The sequence below is a fragment of the Piliocolobus tephrosceles genome, chromosome 2 (genome assembly GCF_002776525.5).
Source record: "Piliocolobus tephrosceles isolate RC106 chromosome 2, ASM277652v3, whole genome shotgun sequence".
Taxonomy (NCBI): domain Eukaryota; kingdom Metazoa; phylum Chordata; class Mammalia; order Primates; family Cercopithecidae; genus Piliocolobus; species Piliocolobus tephrosceles.
Window position 1 is genome coordinate 115,481,784 of NC_045435.1, and position 27,996 is coordinate 115,509,779.

Genomic DNA, 27,996 nt, shown 5'->3' on the forward strand with positions numbered 1-27,996 from the left:
TTGGAGCTTTGACGTAGAGAACTAATTTTATTTTATATTTCTCTGAATTGCCAATAGTTTCAGCATCATGTATTAAACAGTTCATTTTTCTCCATTATTTTTTTCATTCCACTTTTGTCATATGCCAAGAACTCATATTTGAATAGGTTTGTTTGGGGGGGATCCCTATTTGGTATAGTTCATCTATTTCTGTGCCAATAATGTACAATTTTATTTTTTTCAGGTTTTAAATAATTATTGATCTATCTGATAGGGCAAGTCTTATCTACTTATTATAATTTTTCTGTTACAGATTCTAGGGTCATGGTTCTGTGAGATTCTAGGTTCTGTGAGATTCTAGGTTCTGTGAATTCTAGATTCTAGGTTCTGTGAGAAATTCTTAGGAATTTGAATCAGTAGATTTCCTTTAAGGAAAAGCAACCTTTATTTACTAATTCAATACCACATTTATTGAGCTTTAGGATGTTGTTACAATCTTATGGCCTCCATTTATTTCTGATGAGAAGTTCATCATCATTAGTATGGTTCTCCTGAACACAAGTGATTTTTCTCTGGCTGCTTTTAAAATTTAGTTTTTTCTTTACATGAAAGCAGCTTGACTTTAATGTACCTAGGTGTAATTTTCTTTGTATTTATTCCTGTTTGGGATTCACTGAACTTCGTCAACCTCTAAATTTATTTCTTTCACCAAATTTAATGAATTTTTTAATCATTATTTCTTTAAACATTTTTTTTCTGCCTCATTTTCTCTCTTACCCTATCTTTCTGGGATTCAAATTATATGCTTGTTAGATTTTTAAAATATTATCACATAAAATACTGAGGCTTTGTTCATTTAAAAAAAAATTTTTTTTCCCCTCTGTCCTTCAAATTGGATAATTTCTATTTTTCTGTCTTCAGGTTCACTGACTCTTTCTTCTGTCATTGCTATTCTGCTGTTAAGCCCATCCTGCAAATTTTTTCTTTTCTCTGGTGAGATTTTCTACTTATTCGTTCACTAAAACCATATTTTCCTTTACATCTTCGAGCATTATAATAGTTGTTTTAAATAATCCTTCTCCGCTAATTTCAACATGTCAGGCTTGGTCTCTACTCTTCACAATAGATCACATCTTTCTGTTTCTTCTATGTGTAATAGTTTTAGGTGACATTGTGACTGGCATGTTGTGGAGACTCTGGATTCCTTTATACTTCTTTCCAGAGTTTGGATTTTTTGTTGAGTTTAGTTTTGTTTTACAGTCATTTAACTTGCCTGGACTCAAACTCCAGACCCCATCTGTCCTGTGGTGGGCAGCAGCAGAAATATCTGTTAAAGTCATTTTAGTACTAGCTGCGTAGCTTTGGAATGTATCCCATGCCTACATAGTTCAAGCGTCAGCCTATGCAAAATTTGGGGTTGTCTCCCCCTCTGTGGCTCTCTCCTTTCTAGGAGTTCTGGCCTCACTTTTCAGCTGCTGTGATAGCTGTGAAGTTTGTTCTTTGGTTCTTCAAGCCAGAAATCTATGGACTTTCTATCTGAGCTTTAGTCACTCAAGTTGACATGGTCTGGGACCAGCCCTTAGACAAAAACAGTGCTGTTTCTTTCTTCCAAATATAGGTTTCCTTCCAGTTTCTGCTTGATTTTGGTTGTTTTTCAAGCAAGTTATATATACACACACACACACACACACTATATATATATGGTATATATATATAGTAGTTTTATATATATTACAGAATGTGTAGTTGTTATCTGTGGGATGGTAAATCTAATAAAAGTAATACCTCTATCACTGAAAGCTAGACATTGTGATCTTGGATAATTTTTATATATAGTTTTTCATTTTGTAGTTATCACAGTTCCATGTAGTTTCTTCCCAAGGATGCTGGGTGTGATTATTTAGTCCCTTTTATATAGGCAGTATAGCTCTTTGAAGCTCTGGGTTTTTTTGTAAGAGTGTCATTTCCAGGCCACTGCCTCCCATGGTTCTGGGATCTTATCTCCTAAAATTTATGTGAGGGAACAGAACTGTAATCTCAGATGCTTATCTGAGATCCAGAACCCTTTGGACCCTACAGCTTCAGTTCCAGTGTGCCCATCAGACTTCAGTTTCTTCATTCTTAGACACTGTAGGTTTTTTCTTCATTATTGTTTTTGTTGCTGCTGCCACTGCTGTTAACCTTGAATAAATCTTTTCTTAAAACAATCACAATTTACCTAGCAATTCTGTGTTTTCAGTAGAAATGGAGTGTATGTATCAGCTTGATTCATTTTGTTTCCAGAAGTTTGTAGCAGTGTTTTCTATAACAGGCAACATCAGACCGTTCCCAGATCCAGCTCTTGCTGCTAGTTCCTGTGCTTAGGAGGGACGTGATTCAGGTGGAAGTATATGAACTTTGGGCAGGGATCTTACTGATAGCTCTTAGAATAACTAGGGACATAAGAACAACTAACTTTATTTTAGCATCTAGTATAGTTCAAGCTCTAAATCACGCAATATTACTTCCATTTTACACATTAGGAAGCTGAGGCACAGAAAGACATAAATAACTTGTTTCACCATAAGGAAAGTCATATTTCAAGTTACTTCACTCAAAATCACAAATGTACCATGGTACAGTACTGCCTCAACGAACATTTTTAGTAATTATATAGATGGCCAAAAAATTGAAATTGTGCTATGTCAACTAGCAGTTGTGACAGAATTCAAAAGCTAATCAGCACTGGAGAATTTTTGGAGGAGATTACGATGTGTGTTTGCCAGATCCATTCTTCTCATAGGTGAAATTCATGGGATATCATTGAAAACACGCTCTGTACTGCCAAAACTCACACTAACAGAGGTTGTTTGCCTGTTGCTTTGAAGAGAAGTGAAAGAAAGGAAAGCATGAATATTCTATTCTTGGCCATAAAGAAACTGAGTATTCATTTAACATCCAAGGGTGTTAATTTTAGAAGTCTGACCACAGTTTTTAGCAATATTAACTACCTTTCTTTTATAAAGAAGAATTTTCCCTTTGACTTAAGTCGATCCAGTGATTGTACAAAGTCTCTGACTTACACGTAATAAACGTATTAACAGGCTTTGAAGTTAGGAGTGATCCTCCCATATTTTCTCTTCGAATACAAATCTTTATAATGTGCCTTGTCACTTACAGGGGCAGGAATAAATCTTCTTAGATGTTGGCTCAGAATCCTCATCTAAATGTCCTTGGCATTTGGGCTAGGTTTTTATCTTCTGGGTGATGTCACTTAGAATATGTTGTTTTTCTGACATTTAGTAATGTTGAGAGAGGAGTTTTTTAAATTATAATGTATCTGTTGCAAAGTCCTAAACACACACGACTTCATATTCATGTAAAACAGATATTTTAATTTTCAGTTTTTAGGTGAGGAAACTGAGCACCAACTAAAGTGACTTTGCCCAAGTTAATCAAGGCAGAAATAATAGCAAAGTAGATCAGATAGTTGTGTGGCCTTGAGCAAGTCACTTATCTCTCTGTGCCTTCAGTTTCTTTGCCTATGAAAAGGGGCTAAGAATAGCAGCTACTTCATAGGTCTATTGTAAGGACAGATTGAGTTAATGCATGCAAACCACTTGGATCACTGCCTGGCACATAGTAAACATTATGCAAGTTTGCTTTTTAAAAATTACTGGTAAATTCAGCACAAATGAATTTCTGCAGGAGCCAGGATGGTTCAGAAAAAAAAAAAATGAACAAACAAACAAAACATGGGCTTTGGAATGCTGGTTCTAACACTATCCTAGCTCAAGTTTCCTGTATAGAGCCTCTGAGGTTGCATAGTAGGGTTGAATGGGAGTGGTTATAACTCTAGAGGAGAAAAAAAAAGGGGGGAGGGAGAGAAGAGAGGCAGGGAAGAAGGCAAAGCAGTCATTTCCTGGCTGCCCATAGCTTCCCAGGAAAAGCAGCCAGTCACTCCATCACATAGAACATCTTCCAGATTAACTGTTTTGTATCAGTGTGCTCAGCACAGCTGAGGCCAGAAGGAGAGGGGAGAGGCATGCATCTGCCAGCAACTTAACCTGCCCTAGTATCACAGGCTGTGAGACTTGGTTTCCTGTACTCCTCTTACGCCCTTGACACACAACTACTGAGGAAGCAAGAGAACATGTCCCTGGTGCAGCACTTTTAACTGAATCCAAAAGCATCTGGATGAGCCAGTGCCTCTGAGGGTCTGGTCGGAGGTCAGTGGAGCCGCGTGCTGTACTGCATGCCATGGAGGCTGTGCCAAAGCCGTGCCCTCGCCCAGAAGGAGGTTGAGATGGTTGGTGGCATTAGGAGAAGAAGTGAGAGCAGTCATGACTGGGGATCTTTACTGAGCAGAGACCAGGAAGGCAGCTGGGACCCAGCCCATCTGGTGGCCTACATACCAGAACCAGTCCCACCACTCACAACTGTGCAGCCTCAGTAAGCTCCCATGACCCCAGTGAGATTGTTGTGAGGACCGGAAGTAATACACATAACATGCCTTTCAGTGCAGGCACTCAAGAAATGACACATCATATTTTCTTTTCTTTTCTTTCTTTTTTTTTTTTTTTTTGAGATGGAGTCTCGCTCTGTCACCGGGACTGGAGTGCAGTGGCCGGATCTCAGCTCACTGCAAGCTCCGCCTCCCGGGTTTACGCCATTCTCCTGCCTCAGCCTCCGGAGTAGCTGGGACTACAGGCGCCCGCCACCTTGCCCGGCTAGATTTTTGTATTTTTTAGTAGAGACGGGGTTTCACCGTGTTAGCTAGGATGGTCTCGATCTCCTGACCTCGTGATCTGCCCGTCTCGGCCTCCCAAAGTGCTGGGATTACAGGCTTGAGCCACCGCACCCGGCCCACATCATATTTTCTTCACCATCAACATTTGAAATAGATGTCAATTTCCTTCAGCATTTGAATAGATGTCAATTTCCTTTAACATCTGTATTTGACTCTGGAAGCAAAGTTTGAATTCAAAGATATGATTGAGATGAACTAGAAGCTGATACCACTGCAAAAAGGAAAATATTTAACTCTAGCACATATTAAAGGAAATTACTCAGAAAGCTCATGCTAGAGAACAAATGCCATGGATGTTTTTAAAAGGTCATCCAAAGAGGTCAAAGGACTTACGAAAAGTCATGAGAATCAAGAATGATTTTCATGCCCCAAAACATGTGACTTATATCCTAATTCACTATTGGATAGTGAAACAGCTGTCTGGAAGGTTGTCCCTTCTGGAAACCATGATGTCTTATGGGATTTCTTTGTGCCTCCATGGCATAAAGCTGCCTTGGTTTTCTTGGGTTATTATTAAAAATGGCTGGGAGAGATCATTATTAGAAGTATCCTAATAACATACTTACTAGTTGAGATTAGCTAATGGCAGAAATTATGGAAATTGTAAGAGCTATGTAACCATTTTGCTTTATGTCATTATAGATGTGTTTTTGTTTGTTTGTTTGTTTGTTTGTTTTTAGCTAGGGGAAAAAAGAGAACATGAATTCAACTCTTATTCTGTGAACACAGTGAGTCCAAAGTATTTAGCACCAGTCTGGACATCTCAGGGATAAAAGCGGCATCAGTGTTAGGCCAAGTGGAGGGTTTGATATAAAGCCAGGAGAGAAGGGTAAGTAAGTGGAAGATTGCTGGGCTCTGGGCTCCCTGAGATCAGACTGGATGTGGAGCTCAGTGGAAGGGCTGTGTTTGGGAATCAAACTTCTGACTCTTAGAACCACAGATGTAATAGCAAACTGGACTCACAGGTTATGGGCAGGAGAGGTGGCTGGGTGATTCCACATCTTGGCATTTCCTTTTCTTGGCACAGGCGCAGGTGGAAGGCAGAAGAGGAGCAGGCGCATGGCTTTTGGGTCAGCCAGAGCCAGGCTGAGATGTGACTTACTGACTTTCTGACTCTTCACCTCTGTCACACTATCTCACTGTCTGCAAAGTGGGAATGATGACAGTACTCCTCATGAAGTTGCTGTGAGGATCATTTGACATGATGCATGAAAAGCCACAGCAAAAGCCTGGCACACAGGAAGCTTCACTAGCAGTTTGCTGTGTTAGCTGTGATTGCTTTGGCAGCCAATCTGTTTCTTACATGTTATACGCCTCTCAGGGGCTTTTCAACCAGAAGGCTTCTACATCTGAGTGTGTCTGCGGTATGTAAGGGAAATAATATCTCTTTGTGTCATTCACTGAATAACCTGGAGCTGACAGCTTTCTCTATGGACAGCTCACTGATTATGTCACTTAATCAACAAACGTGTTCAGCAGGTGCTTGGCTGGGTGTCTGTGGTGAATGCCCATGACTCTAACCCTCTTCCCCCAGGAGTGTCCCTGTCTAGTGGGAAGACAGGTGTGTCAGTGCATCAGCACATGATTGCAGCTCAGTGGACATGCTTCTTCACCTAAAGGTCTTGAGGGTACAACCATGAACCTATGAAAATATATGCAAAATGCTGCATGTGAGCCCATGCTCATATATTTCTGGGGTTGTGGGTTCATAGATTTCATCAAAGTTGTGAAGGGTGCTGGACCTCAAAGGGAGAAGGAGCCACAATCGTGAGAAAAGTGGCGAGCACTATGGGGATGCCAAGGAAGGATTGCATAACCAGCCAGGGACAGCAGGCTGGATGAGGCCAGGAAGACATGCAAGGAAAAGGAAGGGCATTAGCTGGGTCTGACTGGCTAATGCCTTTCATGATTGTTTTTGCAGAGGAAGGCTTACTGATTTCTCTTATACTTAGGGTAGTATAGTCCAGAAATTTCAGGACTGGTTGAATGGGAGAGACCCATTCTTAGAGTAGCCCAGCCAGAAAGACAGTTGCAAGATGCTACATTAGTTTTGGCAGCTAAACAAGAGATGAAAAGCAGGATAAACTCTGTTAAGATTATTTTTTCAGGGGTCCCCTTTTAATAGAATTAAAGATGACACTAGCAACCAAGATGATTTTTGCCTGTAGATGAGTATCCATGACCACATTTACTCCTCACAGCTTCCCAAGGGAGGAAGCATGAGTGGAACATTTCAGAGAGGGACACTGCAACCCTGGGACTGGTAGTTGCCCAGGTTACACTCATAGTAAGGGTAGAACAATCCTAGGTCATTTGATCTTTCCCTTATACCATTGACATTTCATTTTCTGTCCAAGGTACATAATCACCTTCCATTAATATTTGTGGAAGTCGTGCTCCTTTTTATAAAAAGTCAAAGATCCAATTAAACATCAGAGGATATTTAAAATGTATTTTCTCAAAACATGTAGTCTGGAGTGTAAAATATATTAATATCATTTACTTTATTGAAAGTCAGCTAAACTCAAAAGATATTTATCCAAGTCATATTATATTACTAGAGATTGAGTTTACTACTTGAATCCACATTTATAATTTTTATATCTCGGAAAGCATCAAGTCAGTTCCATATATACAGTTGCTGTATGGTTTGTTTTCAAAAGTTATATATTATGGATCCTTTAATTTTCATCATTGTGAAAAAATGGGAAAACAAGATATCCCCACAACTCAGTTTGGGTTTAAACTATCTAATCACGATTTTTTTTTTACATTCATACATTATGATATGATTTCTGGCTTAAGAATCCATTGCATTTATTTCTCTCAGTAAGTACAATAGCATCTAGAAAAAAATGAGGAAACTTTTGCATATTTTGTTAGAAAGGAAGCAATAAGTAAATTGTAACTATGTTCACGAAGTGAATGTGGGTTGTTGTTCTTTTAAAAATGGTTTTACTTTTTAGCAATGCGTAGTGGCACATGCCTGTAGTCCTAGTTATTCTGGAGGCTGAGGCAGGAGGATCACTTGAGCTCAGGAATTCAAGGAGCTCAGGATTGAGCTATGATCACACCACTGTACTCCAGCCTGGGCAAGAGAGCAAGAGCTTGACTTAAAAAAAAAAAACAATTTTAAGAGTATATGAAGCAAAGTGTAAAAGCCTCCCAGTGCTCATGTTTCCTTCCACCCACAGTCCCACCTCTGGATTGGTAAGTAGCTGGGCTTTGAAGTCAGATCAATCAAAGTTGATCACCAGCTTCATCACTTCCCAGCCGTGTGGCCCTGCCAAGTTTCCTACCTTCTCTAAGCTACTCATTAAAAATGCTGGTAACAATGGAACCCAGCTCCTAAAGTTATTGTGAAGATTAAATGAGATCATGATATTAATCTCTTTGTACAGTACCTGGCATGTAGTACAAATTTAGCAAATATTGGCTAATGTTCATATTTATGTTAATATCAATAATTATAGTTGCTATTATTGTATTTTGGCTAAGGCAGTGTTTATCTATTTGTTATCTGAAAAGGAAAGTGTCTGCTTCTCTTTGATGTTCTACTTCCCAATCTTGTTGAAAGTTGAGAATAGAAAATTCTCTGATTTCATCACTGAATAACTGGAGGTCATTAAATCTTCCCTGCAAAGATTTTCAGTTCTATAATTCAAAATGAGAAAAAAAAAAAAAAAAACCCTTATTTACTTTCCAGATACAAATGCAAACAGAAATAAAACACAGCTGCTCTTATCTCTCCATGGGCACCATCTCTTCTTGGTACTGAAAGAGATAATGATCTTGCAGTATAATTTTACAAGGAGGTAACAAAATCAATTACATTATCTCAAGTGTAAACACTGAAGCCCTTATCCCATTGCTGACTAATATAGGCTGTGCCTGTGGCAGCTGCTCACCCCCTATTATAGATTATTTTAGATGAAAGAAAACATTGACTGATAAATGAAGATTTGACAACATAGGAGCATAGATGGTTTTACAGCTTGATATTCAAGAATGAAACCAGCAATACAATGGTTGGATGAAAAGTCAGCACACAATGCCCATGGACACAAGTAAAGGTAAAGATGGACAAATGATTCATTGTCTATTATTAAATAGTAAAGTCTTGACAAAAGCATGAACAAATCTGCAAATGCTTTGGGTCCATTTCCACATGGTCTTATAAAATATTATAAACCATAAAAGTAAAAGGCTAAGAAGGAACTCGGGAAGCTGTTGAGACATGTTGTTTTCATAATTGAAGTGACGGTGGGATTAGTATGATACCTTCCAAGGTATGGTGACTAAAGTAGAGGACATCTCTTGTCACAGGACTTAAACTTCATATAAAAGATTAATTTAAATTTATAGACATTCAAGCCCATAAAATAAAAGTAATAATTATGGGCCTCTGTAACCAACTCCATAAGATTTTAGAGCCAGACAAAATCTGCTTTATAAACTCAACACTGACACAAGTTGAGTGACCTTGGATGATTGCTTAACTAAATCTCTCAGAATAATCGTATCTACCATGTGGGGTCATTGTGAGTATTAAATAACATAACCATACTACAACTGTGCTTAGCATGTAGTAAACACTTGATAAATGATAAGATGTTTTCTTTGTTTCATGTCTCACTCTTCAAGTTTTTCATAAGTGAATATGCTTCTTTTTTCTCTATCTGAAGTTGGATATTTATTTTAGCTTGATGCGTTGGCTCTGTAACACTGTATAGATTACTGTAGTCTTTGTATTTCTTAAAATTCACAGGTATTTTTAGGATCAGCACGTAGTTCAAAAGGAAGGTTATTTGGAGTAACCTTTGTCTTCACTATGTTAAGAAAGTTGACAAAGTTAATAAGTCTGTTTAATCAATACAAAATATCTGAAGTCTTTAAAAATTAACAAGCCACAATGATATGGTGTAATTTCTTATCTGTTTTTCCTTGTCTCTTTTCCTCTAAATTTTTCATTATCTTGTATTTTGAATAGAATAAAATCTGACACATTGTTAAGTGTTTGTTGAATGAAGAGGAAAGGACATACATATTTTGATTTTGACCAAAGGCAACGCTCCTCAATGGAGGCTGAATAGATCTTAATTAAATTATCTAGGTTAGAAAACATTCTGCTACCTGCTTCTCTTACTCAAATGCAAAACTACTCTGATTAATTTCTTGGGATAGGGAAAGGGTTAAAGTAATTAAATTATAAGGGAGGCTGAACACTTTTATGGCATCTTTTATCTACAGTTAGGGTTTTCGTGTTAAAAGAACTCTAGAGATGAAATGGCTCAACCTCTTCAATTTATAGAGAGGAAACAAAGACCCTAGGAATGTAAATGGCTTCGTCTTGTGGTAACCGAGTTGCAGGAATTTATTTCCAATTCTTCCTATTAGGGTTTGCTCTTAAATGGACTTGCCCCAGGGTACTTATTTATATTAACTGTTCCATCTATTCCAAGGGCTTACATGTCTACAAAGAATAGATAGCAAGGTAAAGATTGTGATTGAGAATATTGGCTTTTGGGTTAGAGAAACCCGAATTCCAGTCCCTTCTTCACCACTTACCAGCTGTGTGACCTTGGACAGATTGTTTAAAATATTGGTCAAGTTACTTAGTCTTTCTTTGCCTCAGTTTCCTTATCTATAAAGAGGGGATGACAAACTCCTGTCATGCTCAAAATAGAAATAACAAACCCTCACAGATTTATTATTAATGACAAATGAGACAATGTATGTAAACAATTATAACCAGCGAGGTGCATTCTAAACAATTAGTAACTATTAACTATTATAATATAAATTAGAAGTGGGAGGGAACATTGAAGGGAAGAGATAGTCCTATACTCTGCTATAGTAGGCCACAAATTTGGCTCCAAGCTTTCTTACAGCCAACATACAGAAAGAAACATGATTGATTACATAGTTCCAGGGAACTTAGATATATTAATTTTATATATCTGGCCAAACCAGAACCTCCCTCCTTCACTCCTATTTTTGAATTTCCAAATACAGTCTCTTTCTCCCAGACATAACAGTATAGGTTTTAGAGACTCATTGAGTTATAATAAGGGCTGTATAAGTTTTCCTGAGACTTTCTTAGCATTCCCATATAGCCACTTAGCTTTTAGGTAGCACTTGCAAGAGAGACCCAGATAAGTGTCTTCCCTGGGCAAATTTCATTCTCAAGAAGCCCAAGACCTTGGAGGAGGCCAGGGGTGAACTTTGGGTTATATGCCTCATTTCCCTCACCCATATCAGGTGTTCCTTAATCACAGGGGCCTGCCTTATTCGCCTTCACATTTTCATTCATCTCATCTCAAATGTGGTGGATGCCCATTGTGATTTGCAGTTATAAATGAACATGTGCTGAAGAGTTACTGGTATGAGCGTCCTTCCGTTTTAGGGCCTGGTTTTAACAGAGAGATTATTTCTATATCAGGCAAAACAGACATTTCATCCAACTCTGATGACAGTGTGCAAAGCTTGAATCTCAATATTTTACATGAAAAATAATATCCATGTGAACTCTTCTGCCCTGGGTACTGATGTGCAACTACTTGTGTTATTAAATATGGGAATGAAATAGAACTAGTTTTCTTTAAAGAAATAAAAAAAGGAGGGAAGTATAATTCTAGCACCTCAGATGTCTTTCGGAATAGGTACGTTAATCAATTTCCTTTCAAGACACATACGTCATTATACCTCATGTAAAGTCGTGGCCAAATTCTCATATCTCGAAAGGTAATATACACTTTGCTTGTGATATCACCTACAGAGAAAATGTAGAAATATTATGCTATCATAAAAATATTTCTAAATCTGTATATTTCAATATGTGAAATACTCTAAATTTTCTTTAGGAGATATTTAGAGTTGCTTATTTTACATTATATTCTTTCTTCAGCTGTATTTATTACAGCAAATAATCTATTTCTTTCTCTGAATAAGCTTTCCCAAACCAATCTCCCTTGAATTACTTATCCAAGTTAATAAAGTCAGATGAAAGAAATGTTGGCATTCAATGTGATGTTTCTTTTTTTTTTTTCTTTTTTACAATTGAGTACTCCGTTTTAATTTACAAGTTAAGAATCCTTTAAATGTTAAACAGGAACAACAACTAAAAGGTTGTTTTGGATAACTGAGTCTCACACAGAGCAGGCTGAATTGTTTCCATATGCTGTATCTAAGTCTGGATTCAAATTGTGGAATAGCATTTTGTGTTATCAAAATGCTAAGTCTTTGTAATCCTTTTCTTCTTTCCTAGCCCCTTTGCTTTTACTCTGTCCTAAGTTAACATGTCACTGAAAACCGAGTCACGGGTAAATACCTCTGCACTGCAGAAAATTGCTGCTGACATGAGTAATATCATAGAAAATCTGGACACGCGGGAACTCCACTTTGAGGGACAGGAGGTAGAATACGACGTGTCTCCCAGCGATCCCAAGATACAGGAAGGTAAAGACGGATGATCTGAGCGGGGAAGAAAAGAGTTTGTCAGGGTTGCTTGGAAGAGCACAAATTTGAAGTAACAGCAAATGATTGATTTTCCTTGCAGATGTTAACACTGGGCTCAGATCATTTTGTAAGAGGCTTTCTTGTTTTAACAAATGATTCTTAAAAGAATGCCTGTAAAAGACAAGTTATGCTAATCATATATTGCATTAACTTTATTTACTTATTTTTTAGTGTATATCCCTTTCTCTGCTGTTTATAACACTCAAGGATTTAAGGAGCCTAATATACAGACGTATCTCTCTGGCTGTCCAATAAAAGCACAAGTTTTGGAAGTGGAACGCTTCACATCTACAACAAGGGTCAGAGCGTTTATGGACTCACCATTTTTTCTTTTGTCAATATCTGTGAATTAGTACATAGCCTTTCATTTTCCTCCCTCCTAGATATGACCATGTTTGTGGGTGTTTGTTTGTTTTTATTTATCTATTATTTCCAAGTCATTGTCACCTGTCAAGGTTTTGCCTCCTTCCCACTTAATCTTCATTCTTATATTCCTCTTTCTTCATTCGAGCCAAAGCTCTTTCTTTTAAAAAGGCATGTAAGGCAAATTAACAATGTAATAAATTGCAAAGTGCCTCTCTTACTCTTCTTCTCTCGCCAGTTTTCTGTTTCATTTGGACTCTTGATGCATATTTATTCCACCTTGCATGGCAAGTATAAGTCAACAAGAATTTTAGCTTCCCTAATGTTTATTTAGAATGAAAATGTTGGTGCTCCTTGGCTCTTAAGAAAAAAAGCCAGGATACTGGATTGGCCAGTGCCATTACCCCAAAATATTGTTGAGAGAATTCTGCAGGCATACTCTGCCTCTCTGATTGGTTCCTAGAAAACCATCCTTTAGTCCTCATTCACGTGCTTTTTCATTGAACACTGAAAAGGCTTTGGAGTAAAATGTCTTCAGCAATCAAAGGTAGGCCCTTTGAAATGGATTGGACTAGAAGAAACTGTTAGGGTAGCTCCTTTTCTCTGTTCCTGTCTGGATTTTGCAGTTGTTAAGTCTCCAGGGAGGAAAATGGCTACAGGGTGGTGACTTTTGTCCCTTCAAGCTAAGCTCTAGCCATGGCAGAGTAAGGCCACCATTGCCTCCTGCCTCAGGGGAAGCACAGATTAATAACCAGCTGTCAGGGCACAGCTTCGCCTTCCCTTCCTCCTTGTCTTTTGGAGGTGGCATGCGCTGCATCGCTTTCTGGGTGGTTTTGCCTCGTGCTGTGTCCCAGCCTACCTGCACATGTACTGACTCCCAGCCTGCACTCACTTGGGTGTCAGCCTCTGGTTTAGGCTTTTCCTGTAACTTGGGTCCATGTCTCCCTGATACACCACAGAGCAGAACTCACTCAGAAATGTCTCTAAGATGAGCTTTGTTTTCTTTTTTCACCTGCCAGCATTTAGATTGAAAGATAGTTAACATGTGGGGGTAAATGACAGACTCTAGAGCCAAACTGCATGATTTAATTCATCTTTGCCTTGTGATCTTGAACGAGTGACTTAACATCTCTGTTTCTGTTTCCTCTTCTGAATAAGGGGTATAACAGTGCTTACCTTATAGGCTTGTTATGAAGATTTAGTAATGATAATACATATCTCCTCAGGGTGGGTGGGTGGTATAGACAAGGCTGGACCTTGGAATGTGTTTCACAGGAGAAGGAGAGAAGGCATGTCATGCCATTTCTGAAGAACAAAAACAGCCAAGATGGTGCTCTTAGTATACAATACCTCTCACCCCTGCCAATTGCCTGGTTCACTGCTTATGTTTGTGGACTGGACCCCTGAAGACTAATTAGGGCCTTCTCTCATTGTCTCCTCCACCTAGTTCCTTGTTTCAGGTGTGTGTGTGCGTGGATGCACACACACACACACATATGTTGGAGGAATAGCATTTGTAGGAATCATCTCATGTGTGATTGAAAGTTTGTCTTATGTAATTCATCAAGTGAACATTTAGAGAATATTATTTCTGTAACTGGCTGCTTTTGAAAAAAAATTTACTTAAGTACTTACACAAAATAAGTAGGCTGGACTTAAGTATACTTCCCTGTTACTAGTTAAATATTGTTCACTGAAAGCTTTTGGAATTTTTGTTGTTATCTAAAATATCAAACATTTTTATGTATCACTGTAGGTACCAAGTATTAATCTTTATACTATTGAATTAACACATGGGGAATTTAAATGGCAAGTTAAGAGGAAATTCAAGCACTTTCAAGAATTTCACAGAGAGCTGCTCAAGTACAAAGCCTTTATCCGAATCCCCATTCCCACCAGAAGGTAAGCATTTTGGAATTAATTATGCCAGTATACAGGTTGAATGGAAAGTGTATTTTGGCTGGGTGTGGTGGCTCACACCGTAATCTCACCACTTGGGAGGCTGAGGCAGGAGGATCACTTGAGGCCATGAGTTTGAGACTAACCTGGGTAACGTAGCAAGACCTCCTCTCTACAAAAAAAATTTAAAATGTAGCTGGATGCGGGCAGGTGGTGGTAGCTAGTAGTTCTACCTACTCAGCTGCAACAGGGGGATTGCTTGAGCCCAAGAGTTTAAAACTGCAGTGAGCATGATTGTACCACTGCACTCCATCCTGGGCCACAGGCACACCCAGTCTCTAAAATAAATAAATAAAAAGTGTATTTAATTCACAGTATTGGCTAACTAGTCTATTGTTGGTAGATATTTTCAATTAAATAGTCTTTTAAAAATATGCCGTCTCATGAAAGATACACTAAAGTCATAGTCACAGAATAATCTAGTAAGTGTTTGCATTCTGTGTGTTTGTGTTTTAGACACACATTTAGGAGGCAAAACGTCAGAGAGGAGCCTCGAGAGATGCCCAGTTTGCCCCGTTCATCTGAAAACATGATAAGAGAAGAACAATTCCTTGGTAGAAGAGTAAGTTGCTTCACTATTCTGTTGTTTTGAACCTAATTTTGCAGTGCTGTAGAAACACAGCATCTACTGAGGGGTGAAGTAGGCCTGGCTACAACTCCTCTCATCCACTCATCGATCCCCCAGGCTGGTTTAGCTTTTCTGGAACCAGTTAGGCAGTCCCTTCTTTCCCCAAGCCATACAATGCATTTTCTCAGAAGGGGAAGATCATTCTTGGTTAGGACTTAAGATTATGAAGAAGCTGTTCTCCCGACTAGAACCTTTTTGAGCTTATTGTGAGTCAAAGATTGAACTTATTGTTGTGGATTTTGAGATCTACTCTTTTAAAATAATATATTTCCATACATAAGCTTCTGTGTTTGTAATAGCCCATCTTAAATATGTGTAAAATCTCATTCCTAAACTCTAGATGGAGCAGTTAGGGCCTGAGAAGAGTATGATGGAGAACAGACAGGCACCGCACGGGGACAGAAAGCTCCAGGGGAGGGGCACTTGTGCCTGCTTCCAAGATGGGTGCTGCAGAGTGTGGACGATTCATTTTTTTTTTACTAGAAAGTGAACAAGTGTTTGTTAATTTCTATCAGTTCTGTTTGGTAATCTGAAACATTTATGTTCCAGAGGGAATGTTTGATTTCTCCTTTGTAGTTGTCATCTTGTTTAAAATCTCTGTAGGTATCTGGACCAAATATTGTTCCCAGATACCTGGACATATAAAATTATATAGTTTTGGTTTACTGTGTGCACATGTATGAATTCAACTGAAAATGAAACTTCGTGATTAAGCAAAACCATGCTGAATTTTATATCCTGGTCAACATGATTGACATCTGTTGCTCCAGTGCCCTAAGCCTAAATCCCTCTACTCCCCATCTGCCTCCACACACAGTTTAGCATATTTCAAATCAGTACATTCTACTAGAAAGTCTTTTAACCTCTCTTCACTTTTTTTTCCTGGAAAGCTGTTTAAACATTGTAATGTATCTTTCAGTAAGTTCAGCGTTAGAATTGAAAAAAAAATGAAAGTTATTGGTAATATCAACAAATTCTTTAAAACAACTTACAGCAAGTCCTGCTATAATAGTTACGGAGGATTAAAAGAATATATAGCTCAGGGCTTGTCAGCAGTTTGTAGAAGACCTAAGCATATGGAAAGTTAAAAAGTAAGAAGATATTTAAATAACAGTTCAAGAGAATTATGGAAATGACAGACTAATGCTATTCAGGATTCCTTGCTCCATGATTATATTAATAAATAATTGAATAACTTATACAAGTTAAGATGAAAATGATGATCTCATCATTGTCACTACTGTTTAATTTTTAAAAATAAATATGACCATGTTAACACTTACCTAAGTTATTTGCATTACAGAAACAACTGGAAGATTACTTGACAAAGATACTAAAAATGCCCATGTATAGAAACTATCATGCCACGGTAAGTACTAGTCAGTGATTTGAGTTTGGAGTAATTTTCACTATAGTAAATTGTCACCTAAATTTTGGATCATTTTATTAACACAAGTGATTGTATCCACATCTACGTTCGTCCTTGAATTAAATTAAGTGAATACAAAGTTGATTTGACAGCAAGGATCCAGTTTACAATGGTGTGATGCTGTTTAAAAAAGTTGAATGAACTTAAGATGTCTATAAAAATAGATTTAAATGAACTTGAAATGCTGCTATAGGCTAGATTATCTAGAAATCAGCCTTCTTCTCTTCTCAGGTTTCCAGGAAAATGCCAAAAAACATTTTTAGCTACAAAGAGTAACTGTTGAGTAGTAAGTGATGAAAACAGTTGAGGGGAGTTGAATGCCTAAAGATTTTGTGGTGGGTAGGGCGGTTGCCATCTGATTGGCTTGTCATGCCTGTTAAAGGCCTGTCTTTTCATTTGAAAGTGAGAAGCATGGGAAAAGCTAGGAAAGAAAAAAGCCTTGAGGAATCCAAGTAAAGAGAGAAGAGGTGATGGGGCTTAGATGCAGCCACAGAAATTAAGCTTGGGTTACGCAGCTGGCAAGCAGGGAGGGAGTAGGTTTTCTAGTGTCAGCAAACAATTAGCTCTGAGCTGTTAAAGGTGGGGTGTTTTTAAAGGTTTAGCCTTCAGTTATCCAGAGGTCTGGATAACTGAGAATGCACTGGTTTATTGGATGTATGGATGCATTTGTATGAATTGTATTGTTATGAGGCTGTGTGCATCTATATTATATGTGTGCAGAACTCAAGAGTTGGTGCAATTGTGATTTGGCCACTAGTTTAGAGAATGGCATCACATAAACACATAAACAGAAAGAGGAAAGACCTTAGTGTATTTTGGAGAGGATGCAAGAGCAATTGGCTCTGTGAGTTTCTCATAACAGGAGCTGCCTTCCTGCTGCCTTGCAACACACAGTTTGGAGTCTGGTCCAAATATACATCCAGCTGGTCCCCATTGCACATAGCTGACCTGAGTCTAGGTCACTACCTGCCTCCTGCAGCAGCTTGCACTGGGGCATTCAGTGGACTTGACGGAGCTTCTATGTCTTGGTAAACCTGGAGAAGGGTTTTCTGAGGAAAACAGGAATTCAGATTGCACCAGAGAATCTCAAGAGAAAGATAATGGGAGGCAGGGGTTTCTTTTTTTCTGGGACTCAGTAACTTGTATTGTTGAAATAACATAATGAATAAGGATACTACTACTATTGTTAATAAAAATGATACCTCCTGTTGTGTTGTCTGAAATCAGACAACAGACAATTATTTAAATGTGTATTAGTACCTATATGCAATAATTTTCCATTTCTTTTACTTTTCTGCCTGCCTGTGACTTTACTTTTACTATTTCTTTTGGCTTTAACAGTTCTTGGTGAGTTCATTCTTCTCTTTTTATGTACTTTTCTACATTTGGGATTCTACTATTGACTAAAGAATGTTTACTTTTAAAAAATGTTCATTTTAATTACTTTTCCGGTCATAAAAATATTTTCAAAGTTAAGCCATGTTGTATTTAGAAATTCCAGAGTGACCTATAAACGTTTCCTTTGGAAGGGAAAGCCTCATTAGCAACTGGCTGAGGAGATTCTCCCTCTTATTTTCTTTTTCTTTTTTCATTTTTTATTTTTTTTGAGACGGAGTCTCGCTCTGTCGCCCAGGCTGGAGTGCAGTGGCATGACCTCGGCTCACTGCAACCTCCGCCTCCCGGGTTCAAGCAATTCCCCTTCCTCAACCTCCCAAGTAGCTGGGACTACAGGCGCCCGCCACCATGCCCAGCTAATTTTTGTATTTTTAGTAGAGACAAGGTTTCACCATGTTGGCCAGGATGGTCTCGATCCCTTGACCTTGTGATCCGCCCACCTCGGTCTCCCAAAGTGCTGGGATTACAGGTGTAGCCACCGCATCCAGGCTCCCTCTCGTTTTTGATAATTACTGAGATTATTCTCTCCAACAGCTGAATTGTTCAATATGATTCAAGCACAGGATACAATTTAATATACATTAATTCTCTAACATTCTTTTTCTTTAAATGTAGTCTGGCCTGAAGACTAGATCTGTAGGCCTCTGCCTCATATCTGTGAAAATGGAATCTAATGGTTTTCTTCAATAATTGTGAGAAATATTAAAAAAGTATTTGTTAAAAATGCTTTACTGTCTGTAAAAAGCATATTGAAAGTTATTTTAACATGTATATAATAACTTTTATTTTTTATTTTATTTATTTTACACTTTTATAAGTATAAAACAAACCTATTTTAAGTTAATTCAGGTCCTTAAGCAGATAGAATCATGGATCAGAGGTCAAGGGACTGAACAGGATATGTTCTTAATCTCTATAGGGCCATCCAGATCTGTATTTGGAACAAGTGTGTTTAACAAATAGCTCAAGTGATTCTTATCATCAGGAGTTTGAGAACTAAACTAAAATGCTATGGTCAGCTTAGAAATGTCTTGGTAAAGTTAGACCACTTTAAAAAGTGGAGATAGGGCTGGGCATGGTGGCTCATGCCTACAATTCCAGCATTTTGGGAGGCTGAGGCATGTAGATCACCTGAGGTCAGAAGTTCGAGACCACCCTGGACAACATGGTGAAACCTCGTCTCTACTAAAAATACAAAAATTAGCCAGGCGTGGTGGTGGGCGCCTGTAATCCCAGCTACTTGGGAGACTGAGATAGAAGAATCGCTTGAACCTGGGAGGCAGAGGTTGCAGTGAGCCACGATTGTGCCACTGCAGTCCAGCCTGGGCTACAGGGCAAGACTCTGCCTTAAAAAAAAAAAAAAAAAGTGGAGATAAATTTATTATAAAGGTGTTTGTATAATAGGATTTTTGCCAAAGGAATTTGGTTTAGGGTTCTAAGCACTGACCTTATTTTTCTTAAATGGCCTCTGAAATTAGACATGGACAGTTCTTTCCTCTTACTTTATGTCATTGGTTGGGTTTGTGCTCAGACTTTTCTCCCACGATTATGAAGACTTGCTCTGATTTTAATTCTTTTGTTTCCTTCTTACGCTTCTGCAAAACAGAGCATCCTAGTGTTTTAGTGTCGTCATCATCAGATAGTCCCCTCAGAGACTATGGGTGATTTGTTCAGTTTTCTTTGCTCATTTGTAAAATGAGGACAAATGTATTTCCCCTTTACTCTAAGCATAAATATGTAAAAAATAGCAATATCTGAGTTGTGTAATAACATACAAAAAAATCTCAAACAGGAATTCCTTTTGTATTCTGAAATTGTATTAGTGCTGGCTGTAGTAGAGAACTCACTAGCTAGGCATTTTAATTAGTAACTGGAAAATGTTTATTTTCCAGGGAATTAAAATAAGAGGAATAAGGAGCAGTAAATGTACCTTTTTCATACTTGAGATTAAAATCTAGAAATGGAACAAATTCTACAATTTCCAAGAGAAGGGCCCTAAGCTGATAGGATCATATCTCTACCTTGAAGTGAATCATTTAACTCATGTGACTCAGATTCCTTATCCCCAAGAAGATGATTAGCTTGAAATCTTGGATAAAACATCCCACAGATCAGTAATACTGTGTTCATGTCTCCCTTGTTTTGTAGAATGAACTTTAACTTGAGGGGAAGAGTAGGTAAAGAATAAACATGCACGCAGTGTTTTCATTCCAACAGGGAAAAGCTGTACTAATTTGAACAGCTGCATCTTCAAATTAAGGGAAATGTTTTCTTTCTGATGATTGAGTCTTAGCGTTCAGAAGGACTTTAGGCCTTTGTCCAGCCTCCCAGTTTCCTTCATAGATTAGATGTCCTCTTTGTTCCCTGCCTTTCCTGGAGTACCTGAGTCTACAAGGACATTGCCCCGCTCGAGGCTCTTACCTTCCTTATATCTGATAATTTCCCACCTGGCCATTTACTTGAGTTTTTGCTACCTGGGAAATAAAAGGAGCCTCTGAAAGTCACCGTTCTCTTACAGTACAAGGATGGGTGGAAGGGGCAGTGTGTACGTGATTGCCAAGTGATTTTCAGGATTTTTTTGTTACCCCTCGGGTTTGTTGTTTGTCTCTTGACATAGAAATATTTTTGCTTCTCTGTTTCTCTAACGTTTTTAGTATCCAATTGGTAGATCACGTTGGAATTTTTTACTTGAGACCACTTTCCACCTAGTGCCAAGAACATTATTGCATTGCAACATTATTTCAGTTGTATTCATATTTTACAAATTCCTTTGCCAAAAAACAAAGACAAAAAGGTATTGATTATACATTACTCAAAAGATCAATAGAATAAGCCCCGTGAAATACTGTTAGGCTAAATTGATCTTTAAATTCTTATTCCTGAGAATCACTTGCCCAAATGGAGAATAGAATTCTTATCACTGAAGACGTACTAAGAAGTTTGGACAACATCATCTTTGTTAAATTTTAATTTTTATTAGTTAGGTTTGCCTCTCAGTTGACCCTGACACACTTACTTTCAATTTGATAACTCTATTAGAAAATCTTTTATTGCTGGATATGTTCTTTTCTATATAATAGGCCTGGTTCCTTCTTGAAATCTCTCTCCAGTCAAACTTTACTAAGCCATTAGGATAAATTAAATTTCATATTAATGTGTAACTTTCAATTTTCTACGTTATTAATGTGTGCTTATCTACTTGTCTGAGACTCTTTACACTTAGCAGTTTTGTTATGATACTCCAAAAGTTACCATTTATGAATGATTTCGGAGAATATTTCTGTTGTCAACTATTTGATGATAACAGCTATGTAAATAAGAAAATTTTTTTCTTATTTAGATTATTGGCTTCCTTGATTTTTGTTTTCATTTCCTGTTCTTCCCTTCGGTTGGGACTGAAGGGACTTTGCAGAAGTTAGTTATGCCTCTGTAGTAGAGTATAGTCTTCAAATGTAAAGTAGGACTGACATTATTTGTCTGCTCGCTAGAGATGAAAGTTATGGCTTAGGATTTTAAAATATTTTAGATTTTATGGCTGGCAATCTGTGAGTCATTTCCAATAACCCATAGGTTACTACATTTTCCAATTAAGAAGCGTTTTCACAAATCAGATAAAAATGCATGATACTGAGTGAATCACTGTTTTATATAAGAAATGAAATGTAAAGACCTTGAGGTGTTTTTGATTTTTGTTGTTTTTTGAGACAGTCCCGCTGTGTTGCCCAGGCTGGAGTGCAGGGGCATGATCTCCGCTCACTGCAAACTCACCTCCCCGTTTCAAGTGATTCTCCTGCGTCAGCCTCTGCCTCCTGAGTAGCAGGAATTACAGGCATGCCACCACCACACTCAGCTAATTTTTGTACTTTTAGTAGAGATGGGGTTTTGCCATGTTGGCCAGGCTGGTCTTGAACTCTTGACCTCAAGTGATCCACCCACCTTGGCCTTCCAAAATGCCGGGATTATAGGCGTGAGCCAGTATGCCTGGGTGAGACCTTGACTTTTGAAATTCTCAATTTAAAAAATGCTGTATGAAGATACCTTTGACTTAGGATTTTAAAAAGATAAGTCCTTTTGAATTTTAAAGACTATTTTCTGCAAATAACCCCAAGAAAAGAGAAAAATGCAAGCATTTAAATGAACCTTACGGCCGGGCGCGGTGGCTCAAGCCTGTAATCCCAGCACTTCGGGAGGCCGAGACGGGTGGATCACAAGGTCAGGAAATCGAGACCATCCTGGCTAACATGGTGAAACCCCGTCTCTACTAAAAAATACAAAAAACTAGCCGGGCGAGGGGGCGGGCGCCTGTAGTCCCAGCTACTCGGGAGGCTGGGGCAGGAGAATGACATGAACCCGGGAGGCAGAGCTTGCAGTGAGCTGAGATCTGACCACTGCACTCCAGCCTGGGCGACAGAGCAAGACTCCATCTCAAAAAAAAAAAAAAAAAAAAAAAAAAAAGAAACTTACAAGGATAGACAGCCTTGAGATATTTGTAATTTTTTTTTTTTTTTACAAGAATAGTGTTAGATATGTCCAATCACATATAAAACTGTCATGGAAAACTTTTGTTTTGTTAATCCCATTTACAAACCTAGATCAAATGCCCCTGCCTCTGTGATGATGTCGCGTCAGCTAGGAGGTGGTTGCCCTCCACTACTCAATAACTCTGTAATACTTTCACATGCATCTAGGATAGTTCATCCCACAGAACTTCACTGATGTTTTCCATATTTGGTCTCCCATCTGCTTCCTAATGCTGGGAGAGTATCCTTTTAGTCTCTGGTGTCTATCAAGGCTGTTACTGACATGGTCTAAGGAACCGAACTTATTCTTGGTCACTTTTTAAAAAAATCTGCAAATCTGCATATGCTAACCATTGCTTAATGTTGTTTTGTCTTCCCCTCTATGCCTCCACATTTACATCTGGCTCTCACCTACCTAGAATATGCAAGGAATGCAATTTGAGTTAAATAAATGTTGAATGACTTTTGGCTTTTGCAGCTTAGTTTTGAGGGCGCGGACTTTGGTCTGACTTCATAATGAGTTAATCACACTGAGTTAATCCCTTCTTAACTGTGTGATCTTGGACAACTTACTTGACTTCTCTAAAACAGAGGCCTGCAAACTAGGGTCCGTGGACCAAATCCTGCCCATTGCCCATTGCCTGTTTTTGTATGTTCTGTAAACTAAGAATAGTTTTTATATTTTTAAGTGGTTGAAAAAACCAAATGAATAATAATATTTTGTGACACATAAAAATTAGATTGTCTTCATGTTTTATATCCATAAATAAGGTTTTATTGGAACACAACCACAGTTATTCATTTATGTATGTGTCTATGGCTATTTCCGTGCTACAACAGCAGAGTAGCTGCAAAATGAAATGTATGCCCATAAAGCCCAAAATATTTACTGTCTGTCTCTTTGCAGAAAATATTTCCTTATGCCTACTCTAAACCTCAGTTTCCTCTTCTGTACAATGGGAAATACAGCACCTGCTTCAAAGGGGTTTGAGATAATGCATGAAAAATGGTTAGCATAACACCAACCCATAGCACTCAGTAAGCACAGCCACAGTTGTTGTTATAATATTTACAGTTTTTAACCTTCTAATACAGTGAAGGTGGGCCTAAAATTCTCTTCCTCTTCAACTGATTAAAAATAATTCTTTTTGTTATGCCTGATGTTCAAAGCCCTCCCCACTCTCTTTTCAGCCTGTTTAATTTTTCATTTTTTCCTTCATCTTATTCACTGTAACTCAACTGTACATCCTATAACCTTTTTGGACCTTCTGTTCTAGCCCACCATTCATCTCCCATTTCTGTGTGCCCAAATCCAGTCCATCTTCCAGGTCCTGCACCAGTATCACTCGCTTCTCACATTCTTTTATTGTTTGAGTGTACACTGTGCCACACAATGTCCACCCTGCGCAACAAAAACAAACATGAAAGAATATTGGGAATGGGCTCTCTCTCTCTCCAAGCTTCTTGAGCATTTTATCTCTATATCTTAGGGCACACATCACTCTCTTGAGATTTAGAAGATCTAGTAGGGTGTGTCTTCATTATTTATATACTTCTAATCTGCGCTCTTTTAGGGCAATGCCATTATTATTGATCTCTGTAGTCTGTGGAACACACCGAACAGTATTTACACACAGCTATACCTAATACATGTTTTTTAATGCATAAATTTGAGTTGTTTTGCTTGCTAAAGATAGATTTTTTTTGCCTCTTTTCAGACAGAGTTTCTTGATATAAGCCAGCTATCTTTCATCCATGATTTGGGACCAAAGGGCATGTAAGTTGCAATAAACCTTGAAAGAGAAGTATGAAAAGTTGATATGCATTAACACTTAATATAGCAGCATGCCATGGTGATGGAGTCCTCCTGGCTTTACTGCTAGCTTCTCTTCTCCCCAGTAGAGTTAAAGCAACTGATGGAATTACTCGTACAAATCAGAGCATCTTCCGTGATAAACAATGGTAGCAACTGCTCCACTGTCTTTGTCATGTGCTTATAGCACAGATTCTTTCTAACCCAACAGTGGAAGTGTCCAATACCTATAGCAAGTATGATGTGTAGGAGAATACATTAAAAATCAAATAGATAAGATCTCCTTTTATAATCCCTTATAAAGTTAAATGTTTACACTCATTTTGATGATTACTTTAAAATAATACTATGTAAAATATATGTTGTATAACCAGATGGAAGTTTATGATTTTCCTTCACAATATTAGAGCTTGAAAACATAAAGAGCTTAACTTTCAAGTTCTAGTTAAGAGCAAAAAGTTTTTTTTTTAAGTTTAGCCTTTGTTATTGCTTTTTCTTGTCACATTTTTCAGAATTAAGATATTCTTTTCAAAACTAGTAGCTGTGCTCTGCTTCCTTTGGCATGGCTCAACTAGCTCAACTAGTTTACTAGTTTGCTAGAACTGTGTGTGAAGAGACACAGGGATGTCCTGGAATCTGTGTGTGAGATGCACCATGGTCTCAACAGCAGGTGAAGTATCCCTGTGCAGGCATGTGGAAATGCATGGAGTCATTTTTTAGTTTGTCACAGTGTCACAATGTTGAGGAGGGAACACTCAACATTTAGAGCCAGGAGACAGAATGCTTAAGATCCTGTGTAGTGCACAACAGAATCACACCGCCCCGAATGCTGAAGGGGCTATATCTCACCAGTATGTTTTAGGGTTCATCTCTAGAGTACCCAGCCTAACAATTAGGATACTGAGCTAGTTGAGAGCGAGGAAGAGAGAGTAGGGAGGAAATTCATGTGAGAATGAGATGGTTTATTTAGTCCCATGTTGGGAGGCTATATAAACTAAGTGGGAGCAGGAAATTTGAAGGTGATGGGTTAATTTTATGTCTCTTTCAGAGAAGGTATGATAATGAAAAGATCTGGAGGACACAGAATACCAGGCTTGAATTGCTGTGGTCAGGGAAGAGCCTGCTACAGATGGTCAAAAAGGTAGGAATTAGTAAGTTTTGTGTGTTTGTTTGTTTTAATACACTGGGTATTTGGGTTAGTTTTACATACCAGTTTTAAATTATAAATCCTTTAAAAGCCATGACAGAAGAAACTTTTAGTTATATTTTAAAATCCAAGTTCCAGCATTCATTTAAATATTCTACCCAAAGCTGAACTTGTAGGCTAAGTGTACAAATTATATTCATGAAAACCCAAGGACACAGAAGGCACAAATTGGCCAGCCAAAGAAGATGTACAAATGGCCAGTAAGTATACAAAAAGATGCTCAACATTACTAGTCATTATGGAAGTGTAAATCAAATCCACAGTGAGATACAATTTCACACCATTAGGATGGCTATAATCAAAGAGATAGACAATAACAAAGGGTGGTGAGGGTGTAGAGAAACTGGAATATTTTCTGTAGAGAAACCTCAGATATTGCTAATGGAAATGTAAAAATGATGCAGCCACTTTGGAAAACAGTCTGGCAGTTCTTTAAACTGTTAAACATAGTTACCACATGTCCCAGCAATTCCAGGGATTCACCTAGGAGAATTGAAAAAAATATGTCTACACTAAAACTTTTCCATAGCAGTATTATAATAGCAGTATTATGGATAATAGCCTTACAAGTGGAAACAATTCAAATGTTCATCAATTGATGAATGAATAAACAAAAATGTGGTATTCCCATACAGTGGAATATTATCCAGCCATAAAAGGAATAAATCACATCAAGTTAAAAACCTTCTGTGCAGCAAAGGAAACAATCAACAAAGTGAAGAGATAAACCACAAAATGGGAGAAAATACCTACAAACTACCTGTGTGATAAGGGATTAAGAACCAGAAAGAACTCTATAGGAAAAAAAAACTAATAATCTGATTTAAAAATAGGCAAAAGATCTGAGTATACATTTCTTGAAAGAAGACATACAAATGGCAAACTGGTGTATGAAAAGGTGCTCAATATCATTGATCATCAGAGAAATGCAAATGAAAACCACAATGAGATATCATCTCACTCCAGTTAAAATGGCTTTTATCCAAAAGACAGGCAGTAACAAATGCTGGTGAGGATATGGAGAAAGGGGAACCCTCATACACTGTTGATGGGCATGTAAATTAGTACAACCACTGTGGAGAACAGTTTGAGGTTCCTCAAAAAACTCAAAATGATCTAGCAATTCCACTTCTAGGTATATACCCAAAAGAAGGAAATCAGTATATCAAAGATATATCTGCACTTCCATCTTTGTTGCAGCACTATTCACAATAGCCAAGATTTGGAAGCAACTCAGGTGTTCATCAACAGATGAATGGATAAAGAAAACGTGGTACATATACATGCTGGAGTACTATCTAGCCATAGAAAAGAATGAGATCCTGTCATTTGCAACAACATGGATGGATCTAGAGGTCTTTATGTTAAGTTAAATAAGCCAGACACAGAAAGACAATCTTTGCATGTTCTCAGTTACTAGTGGGAGCTAAAAATTAAAACAATTGAACTCATGGAGATTTTATCAGAGGCTGGGAAAGGCAGCGTGAAGGCGGGTAGTGGGGATGGTTAAGGGATACAAACAAATGGGATAATTAAGATCTAGTATGTGATAGCACAACAGGTGACTATAGTCAATACTAGTTTAATTGTATGTTTTAAAATAACTAAAAGTATAACTGAATTGTTTATAACATAAAGGATAATGCTTGAGGTGATGGACACCCCATTTATCCTGATGTGATTATTACACATTGTATGCTTGTATCAAAGTATGTCATATACCCCATAAATATATAAACCTACTAAGTACCCACAGAAATGAAAAATAAATTTTAAAAAAAGAAATGAAGACCACTGATGGTCATGGAGTTTCTTTATGGGGTGATGAAAATATTCTGACATAAGATGGTAGTAACGGTTGCACAACTTTGTGAATATGCTAAAAACCTTTGCATTGTAAACTTTTATAAGGTAAGTTTTATGATATGTGAATTCATCTGAATAAAATTTTTAAATTAAATGAAAAAGCATATGAAGTTCTGATACATACTATAATGTGGATGAACTTTGAAAACATGGTAAATGAAAAAATCCAGATACAGAAAGGCACATATTATATGATTCTTATTTATATGAAATATTCAGAATAGACAAATCTGTAGAGACAGAAGTAGATAAAGGGTTTGTTTCCAGGGAATGGGGAGGAGGTTGTTTTCTATTAATTTGATACTGGTATGCAGTTTATTTTTGGGCCAATGAAAATGTTTTGGAACTAGATAGTGGTGATGGTTATACAACTTTGTGAGTATGCTAAACATCAAACTAAACTGTACACTTTAAAAAAACTTAAGTAAAATTGTGCAGACTTCAGGGATGGCAATTTTAGACTTACATTTGTGAAAAAATGTTTATCATGGTAAGTGTAATATAGAGAGAAAACTTTATTTTATGTCTTA

The 27,996-nt window shown here is 37.8% G+C and overlaps 1 protein-coding gene across 3 annotated transcripts in view; it reads left to right on the forward strand.

Moving 5' to 3' along the window:
* Positions 1-27,996, forward strand: part of PLD1 (phospholipase D1) — a 224,071-nt gene that overhangs the window by 75,588 nt on the left and 120,487 nt on the right. For 2 of the 3 annotated variants that reach the window (XM_023213449.2, XM_023213447.1), the window contains 7 exons: positions 12,036-12,226; positions 12,458-12,585; positions 14,406-14,551; positions 15,065-15,170; positions 16,540-16,605; positions 24,299-24,357; positions 25,442-25,534. In XM_023213449.2, the coding sequence (XP_023069217.1) occupies positions 12,067-12,226; positions 12,458-12,585; positions 14,406-14,551; positions 15,065-15,170; positions 16,540-16,605; positions 24,299-24,357; positions 25,442-25,534 (758 nt within the window). In that variant the 5' untranslated portion in view covers positions 12,036-12,066. The remainder of the gene's footprint in view (positions 1-12,035; positions 12,227-12,457; positions 12,586-14,405; positions 14,552-15,064; positions 15,171-16,539; positions 16,606-24,298; positions 24,358-25,441; positions 25,535-27,996) is intronic. The other variant, XM_023213450.1, reaches the window with a different exon arrangement.